Source organism: Vespa velutina, chromosome 4 (genome assembly GCF_912470025.1).
Source record: "Vespa velutina chromosome 4, iVesVel2.1, whole genome shotgun sequence".
Taxonomy (NCBI): domain Eukaryota; kingdom Metazoa; phylum Arthropoda; class Insecta; order Hymenoptera; family Vespidae; genus Vespa; species Vespa velutina.
The window spans coordinates 5,912,399-5,920,689 of record NC_062191.1 but is presented as its reverse complement, the minus strand read 5'-3'; the positions used below and the strand labels follow the sequence as shown (position 1 = coordinate 5,920,689).

General features: G+C 24.9%; 2 protein-coding genes across 6 annotated transcripts; both read right to left on the bottom strand.

Moving 5' to 3' along the window:
• Positions 1 to 1,202: 1,202 nt before the first annotated feature.
• LOC124948900 (putative uncharacterized protein DDB_G0282133) lies at positions 1,203 to 6,805 on the bottom strand. Of its 5 annotated transcripts, XR_007100889.1 has the most exons (6): positions 5,910 to 6,311; positions 3,155 to 5,090; positions 3,009 to 3,085; positions 2,809 to 2,938; positions 2,437 to 2,701; positions 1,203 to 2,314 (listed from the first exon to the last, which is right to left on the bottom strand). XR_007100889.1 is itself a non-coding variant. In XM_047493216.1 (5 exons), the coding sequence occupies exons 2-5, from the start codon at positions 5,083 to 5,085 to the stop codon at positions 2,497 to 2,499; spliced, it is 2,343 nt and encodes a 780-aa protein (XP_047349172.1). In that variant the 5' UTR covers positions 5,086 to 5,090; positions 6,677 to 6,805; the 3' UTR covers positions 1,203 to 2,496. The 5 variants fall into 5 exon arrangements, 2 of the variants coding, with proteins under 2 accessions (XP_047349172.1, XP_047349171.1); XM_047493216.1 differs by lacking the exon at positions 5,910 to 6,311 and adding an exon at positions 6,677 to 6,805 and having other exon boundaries at positions 1,203 to 2,701; XM_047493215.1 differs by having other exon boundaries at positions 1,204 to 2,701.
• Positions 6,489 to 8,101, bottom strand: LOC124948901 (viral IAP-associated factor homolog). The gene is made up of 5 exons (XM_047493218.1): positions 7,925 to 8,101; positions 7,523 to 7,664; positions 7,227 to 7,452; positions 6,922 to 7,130; positions 6,489 to 6,818 (listed from the first exon to the last, which is right to left on the bottom strand). The coding sequence occupies exons 1-5, from the start codon at positions 7,925 to 7,927 to the stop codon at positions 6,694 to 6,696; spliced, it is 705 nt and encodes a 234-aa protein (XP_047349174.1). The 5' UTR covers positions 7,928 to 8,101; the 3' UTR covers positions 6,489 to 6,693.
• Between the last annotated feature and the right edge of the window lie 190 nt (positions 8,102 to 8,291).

Sequence of the window (8,291 nt, the reverse complement as noted above, 5' to 3'; positions counted from 1 at the left end):
TATATATATATATATATATATATATATATTAATGATTTAATCTCTTTATCGCACTAACGAGTTACATACATATTTCAAATGTCACATATCATTCATTTTCAATCTATACACAATGTATCCTGTAATTTTCTTTGTCATTAGAACAACTAATTGATTAGATATAACTTAAAACAATTTAAGCCAATTTATTTTGTAAATGTAAAAAATATATAGTCTTTACAATATTTATCATTTTGGCTTCAGTGAGATTATAATGAAAAGTGGCGCGTTGTTTCGAAATGGTTAAAATGCTAAATAACAAAAGGGAATTTTTACGACACAATTTTTTTAACTCGATGTAGTATGAAATTGTTATATCTGCAATCTGAAAAAGATTTACACATGTCCATAAAATCATTTATCATTTTTCTAATCTCCAGTATCCTTTTATTCCTTCATGTATATATATATATATATATATATATATATATATATATATATATATAAAATAAATAAATAAATAAAATGAACCAAAAAATACCATTTTAATCATCGTTCCCAATATTCCCAATGTCTCAAGATTTCTATTGGCTAAAAAAAATTTTGCAAGTTACGAAATTATTACTCATTCTTTTTATTTATTGGAAATCAATAAGAAGATCTTGTTTCTTCATGCAAAAAAAAGCGAAAAGTATAATAAATCCAATTCAAACACTTTGCACGATTCAATCATTTTTGAATAGAAAAGGGAAAAAAATTATTTTTTTCTTGGATTAAAAAATAAAAAAAATAAAAAAAAAAAAAAAAAAAAAAAAAAAAAAGAAGTTACGCAATATTTAGTTTTTACATTTAAATCGGTCTACAATGAACACGTCGTCAATGATGATAAATCGTATTTAAATGCAACGATAAAAAAAATTAATTAAATTGTATTAATTAGTCGAAGGATCGTTTCCGTACAATAAGAAATGAACGTCTTTCTTCGATAATTTATATACAGCAATTAACTCAAAGCTTTTTTATCGCGTGCGTGATCGTCTCAATGGATCTTTTTTTTTTCCAATGACTTGCAGTCTTTCATGTGTGCAAACAATTCATTAACAACAATAATTAAACACAAGAGACTAATAACAATAATAATATTAGACAATGTGCTTATTTTAATTGTATCGTCAAACGTCACGTATCGATAATCGAATAAATTTAATTATTTCTTTTATTCTCTTCTTATCATAATTGTTTTGTTTTTATTTAACCATTTATTTTACATACGACTTTAGATACGGAAAAGCCATTAAAGAACCATTTTATGGATTAATAATTGTTTCAATTGTTTGAAAACATTTTTCCTCTTGGTATAGATGGATATTAGTCTGTTGTAATAAATTATGGGTAAAAATATAATGTAACAATTATTAAATAAGATAAATGTTAATAATTATTGTAATTAATATACAAAGAACAATAACATCAGTGGAATCTTCATATATACTTCCTATGTAACACTTCTTACACACAATATTTCCATATATTTGTTATCTTGGAGAATTTCTTATTGAAGATGATAATATTTTTATTTTTTATTTTTGCGAAAGTTATTAAATATTATATGAAAATATTATATCTTTTATTATATATTTGACAATTTTTTTTTTTACACGTCACATTTTTTTTACAAGACCGAGGATATGGGAAATACTGCGTACAATTTGAAGTAGTACAAATTTTTGGTCATCTCTTATTTTTGTTTATTCATTTATCTCGCATTAAATTATCGCAAGAGATTTCTCTGTGAATGAGAATTGTCCTATCAAAAATTAATCAAAAATTAAGTACATACAAATATCAGCCGATATAATTTTCTTTCGAAGATCATTATTTTAACAATCTTTCGTCTTATAGATTATAACGACTTCGATTTTTTATATCCTCTCTCCTTAAAGCGATTAAATGAACAAAAATATGACAAATTTTATTTGTCATAATGCGTATGTATATGTTTAACGATAAAATTAGTTTTGTTTGAAATGTTTTCTAATATAATCCATTTATACACGTTTATAAAAAGTATAAAAATAAAAATTGCACATAAAATAATAATTAAACAAAAAAAAAAAATATATATATATATATATAAACTATAGTAGTATATTCTAAGTCAGTCGAATGTACATAAATAGAATATTATGTAAGATAAAAAATACTTAATATCTTAGAGGAATCGATGTAAGCACGCTTGAAGGACAATTTTCTTTTATTTTCTTTTCCTCTCTTTTTCTTTTATGTCGGTTAATTTGTTTAAATGAACGAAAATTAAACGATGCGTGAACATAAACTAAAAACAAAAAGTTTTCTATCAAGTATATAAAAAAATATTGTTGTAAACTTATAAAAATAATATATCATATGAAATTGATTGTAAAATAATAATTATCACATTGCTTAAGTGTAACCTACTTATTTCAATAATTTGTTAGTATTGATATATTCAATGCAATATGTGAAAGATAATGGGTATTAGTCAGCGACTATGAAAGTATATTTCCTATTCCTTAGATTTAGAGATTTTTGGGAACTAACATGTATACCCAAATGCTTTTCAAAAGCACCATATTTTCTATATATTTTGGAACAAATATCACATTTATATGCCTTTGTTGTATGTGGTTTATTTTCCATTTGATGCTCGATTTTAAGATGATGCAACAAAGATGATTTATGCCTAAAAAACAGTACATAAATATATAGAAACTATTAAATATAAAATATTTAGCTACATACACGTTGCTCTATTCTTTCTTTGTGAAAAAATATAAATGCCTTTCTTACCTGTAATTTCTATTACACATTTTACAAGTAAAAGGTAGTTTAACACAGCCACAATGTATATAGTGTTTATTAAAGATATACTTTTTATTGAAAAGTCGACCGCACCGTTCGCACAATATTACATACATATCTATAAAAAGATATGTAATAATAAAATTGAGAATATATAAAATACATGCAGAAAAAAATATATTTGCTACCTCCATGTGCTCCTGCTATATGTAATGCCAGTGAACGTTTGGATGAAAATGTTAATGGACATAGTAAACACTGTGAACTACAAATACATTTAATTACATGTAATCTATTAAAATTTTTAAATGAAATATACATGTATATGACTTACGGTTCTATAACATTTTTTGTTTTCTTTATGTCATTTAAATTATGATTTTCCGCTATAATTGAGTCACTTTCTTCTATTAAAAATAGTTTATTATTTGTTTCTTCGTAATTACATTTTAACTTAAATTCTTCGTCAAATTTGTGGACGATCATATAATTATAATGCATTTCTTTTTTTTCTTGTACGACTTTTTCTAATGGCATATCATTCTTGGGTAAATTTTTTAACGTTACTTTTTTTGAATCTGATGAGAATTTTGCAGAAAGATCTGCGTTGAGAAGTACATCAGATTGTATACTCTGTTGTGCATTGACTTTTTCACTTATAATAGTTGAATGTTCTAAATCATTATTTAAAAAATCATGTGTTGTATTTTTATTAACATTAGTAGATGCAAAATTAATATTTGAAGAATTTAGATCGTTATTCAATTGGCTTTCCGAATAAGTTTCATATATTTTTTTTTCAAGTAACAGATTATCCGAATTTTTAACTTTGTCCAAAGAATTTTGTAGACAATTATATGATAGATTTTTTTGGCATAATGTATTATCCAATGAATCATTAAAATAACTTGATAAATAATTTTTATCGTACATAGTATAAATACTTGCCATTTCTAAATCACATTCATTTGAAGAAATATGTTTTGTATCCGAACATTTTCCAAACAATAAATAATTATTATTTTCATGTTGAAAATAATCCTCACAGTCTGATAGGCTATCATCTTTAAAAATAATATTTTTATCTTCCCAACTATTATCTATCTGTTCTAAAAAATTATATCTTAGAGATTCCTGACATTGTAATTCTGGACAATCCATAACATTAGAACTATGAATGTTATTAGAATGTATATCATAACATTCATCACCTAAAACTTGTTGTTCTTTTATAACATCGGTTAAGATGTCAAAGTGATCCGTATAATCTTCATGAAACTGTTCTTCATAAAATGCATTAAATTCGATAGAAAGATCTAAATCATTAGTTCTCTCTTTATTAGATTCCAAATTAGACACAATAGAATCTGTAGTAACATTAGATTCCTGAAAAGCTTTTTTGACAGGTTGTTTGTCAATTACCTTTTTATATATAAATGATTTCCTTTTATGTTTCATTTTTCTTTTATTGCTATTATTAAGTTTAGCTTCTTTCCTCGAGTTGGGTTTATTTTTTCTTATAGAATTGTCATTGCAATTATCTGTATTATTAACCACCCAATTCATAGATTCTTCTTGTATAATCAATGGGTTATGTCTTTGTTTTCTTTTATGATGGGATTTTGTAACATTTTTAATGTTCTCTTCTTCAAAAATATTATTTTCAAGTATGAAATTAGTATTATAAGAATTATCTTCTGTTTCAAATGTAATAGAGGATGTATCATGTTTAGAAAATGTTTTAGGGCCTCTTAATATATTAGGTAAACTACGAGTATTAGAAAGATTATTAAGTATGAATTTATTCTTATCAGATTGCAATTTTAATAAATCTCTATTATTTCTTGAATCACATTTATATGTCAAGTAAGATACCGTATCGTCACCTTCCAACATGGTTAATTTAAACACTTGTGAATCTAAGGAAAGAATTTTTTTATTAACATCTTGTGCCTCTTTATCAGTCATAATCCATATAGAATCATTAAGTGTTTTAGTAAAATCATTAGATGTCTCATAATCACAGTTAACGACAGAATCTGGTATCTCGATAATACATTCATTTTCTTTCTCATTCTCTGTCAATAATAATAATTCAATTTGATTATCATAAACATCTGTCCTAATCATTGAAATATCATGTTCCTTTTTAAAACAATCAGATTCATCGACATTACTATCCATTCTTTTGTCTTCTAAATTATTCGAAGATGTCCAAGCATCATTTTCCAAACTACTAATTACATTCTCTTCTTTAATATTCATAATACCTAAAAAATAAAGAGAACATCGGAACGAACATAAATCGATAGTTTTATATATATATGTATCTTTAAAATAATTAATCGATAATTAATAACCAATTGTTCGTATCATTGATTTAAATTTGACAGATATATTACTGTAAATTATTAATAAAATAATCGAGATGAGAAAAATGAACGGATTAAAGATCAAAATTATATACATATATGCTCACTGTTAAAATATAATCTATAATAATCTTAATGAACGATAATCAATCGTACGAATTATTCGAACGAATTACAAATGTAATAAACAATTGAATCAAACAACTGCAGCCCAATCGTATAAAATATATAATGCATACGTGTATTCTAATACAAAGAGAGACATGTTAACTTGATTTATCCCCACTCCTTTCATTTCTTCTTAGTAAAAAGATTCTTACAAACACACTAACAAAATCAAACGTTTATTCGTCATCGTTATATTATCACTGAATAAAAAAAAAAAAAAAACTTAATTATATTGCTAATCTCAATTACATATTTGAAAGAATATCGTTGATTAAAAATAATCGAACAAATCATTTCTTTTAATGACAAAGAATTTGCATAATTTTGTTCTGATCATTTAGTACACATACATACAATCCATAAACAATGAAATAAAATTAATAAAAAAATTGTGTTAAAAAAAAAAAAAAAAAAAAAAGAAAAAAAAAGAGGAGGAGGGGAAAAAAGAAAAAGAGAAAAATTTATTAATATTTGTTTTAAATAATTTTCATTTAAAGAGAAATAAATCGGTATGAAAAATTATGCGTTAAGAAGACAAATAAAACTCACCGGCAAAATTGTCACACGACCGTCTTCTTAGAGCGACAAATAGCGACTAAAGTTTTTTGTCGTAGCGACGAGGACTTTACTAGAATTGTTTAGTCGACAATGAAAAAGAGACGTAACGTATCACTCATGTGAGAAAGAAACCTGAGAAGTCCTTGAGGACAAAATATAAACAGCACGAAAAAGGAGTCATTCGGTCGATTCTCGAGAAATCAATACACACAAATTAGTCTATCTAAATAAGTACGTATACGGTATTGTTAATTTGTACGTACGCATTGTTAATGCGTTTTTTATCACGATCATTGGATTGTGACGTAAATATTGATAAAATATATTATTACACTTACGAGGAAAAATAGAGAGTTCCGATTTTATATTGTTCTATTATTTTAAAAATTATAATCTAAATAATTAAAAAAAAATCGAGATTATTATCGAATTTCGATGAATAATGAAAAATTATTTTTTTTTCTTTTCTTTTCTTTTTTTTTTTTTTTTGTTTTTTTCCAATTTTGATCAAATTATCGTAGTACATTTCGAAAAACAATACGGAGAAATAAAACCTTGTGCAAACTGTAAAATAGGAAAATTAAATATTTTATTCTGTTAAAAGACATTAGCATTGAATATTTTTGAGGTTAATACTTTGTAATAAGCGTATATACATAAATTTTTGTATATACATAAATTAAAAGAAGAAATAAAATATTTTTTGGTACATGATATTCACACTTTTAGCACCTTTTCATTAGTCTTTATATAATTACCTAATTATAAAAAGAAGTTACCAATCATCCGTCTCACTATTGCCTTTTAATTTAGAAAATAAAACATCTTTTACTTGTGGACGTGGATTTTCTTCTATTTGCGTTGGTATAGCTTCTGCTCGACCAAGCATCCATTCTAATTCTAAAACATAAATTATATTTATGTTCATGTGTATGTTATTGTTGTTATAATATTACAAATATATATAATTACAGTTAATGCAATGACATTAACAAATTCTAACCTTCTTCGGTGAGGTTCATTCCACGCAATTCTATAGGTCCAATAAATTTTTTAACCATGTTTCCTTTGTGATAAATGAAAATAGTTGGAAGATTTCTATCTGGCCAATTAGGTATACAAGTAGTGGAAATACTTTTGAGAAATTTTGTTGCAGGAAATTTTCTTGCTATGGAAGCCAAGTATTGGTTGACAAGTGAACATATAGGAATTCTAAAAAAAAAAAAAATATATATATATATATATATATATGAAATAAATTACATATAATTTAATAAATATTAGAAATTTTACTCTTGGATAACTTACCCAGGTTTATATAAATGCAGAACTACCCAAACATCTCCTGCATTATTAACTTCTTGAATATATTCCTTTCCAGATATTTCCTTAATCTCTCCATATTTGTTTTTTTTTGCTAACTCCTGCATTTCTGCTATCCTTTTACGTCTATATTCTAAAAGAATCATTTCATCTTCTTCGTCTTCCAATTCATCCAACTCGTCCAAAGTTTTTTTTTCTAAATCATTAGCAGCTAGAAAGAAAAGAAAGATTGAATATTATTTATTCAATTTTAATTAATGCCAAAGATAAAAGACACTTACTGCATCCAGTCTTTTCATTTATTGTATTTTCTACAATATCTAATATTTGATCTTCTGTCACTTCTTTTTCTTTGGCTTTCTCAGGAATAATTCCCTTCTTCCTAAGAATATCATTCCACTCTGTATCTTCGTTTGGATTTTGCTGCAATTAAAATATTTTATAAAAAGGTAGATTCATTATGGAAATAAATTTGCATTCAAGTATGCGATCAAACAATTTTTTACATAAAACGAATCTGTTTGCATAATTATAACGATAAGAATAAGAATCTTTTAAATTCAGGTATTGATCTATTTTAAGCTGTAACATTTCCTTATAAAGTTGCAGGTTAAAGCTACAAGCGGATATATACGAATCAGCTGAGCTATTTAAAAATAAACAATCGTTTTATTTTTCCTTACCATTGTATTAATTTTATATTTTTCTTTTTTCACACACAAATATTATTTTGTTGTTATATTCAACTGGTTAATACACTGAAAAAAATCCCTAGCAACTATTGAACGTAACGACCATATTTTATTCTCGAAAAACTAACTTTCTATATGCATGTAGAAAATATATGTGTAAATCCATATATATAGAAGAACGTTCACGTTTACAGTTACATTGATTAATATCTAAAAAAAAAAAATTGACGAGTGGCGCCCTCAATAGGAGAAATGAAAAAGTTCATACAACAGAAACTTTTATCGATAACTTTGAAAATAAATTTTTTGAACAATACAAAATTTACAAGAAAATTAAATAAAACGAATATGATAAATA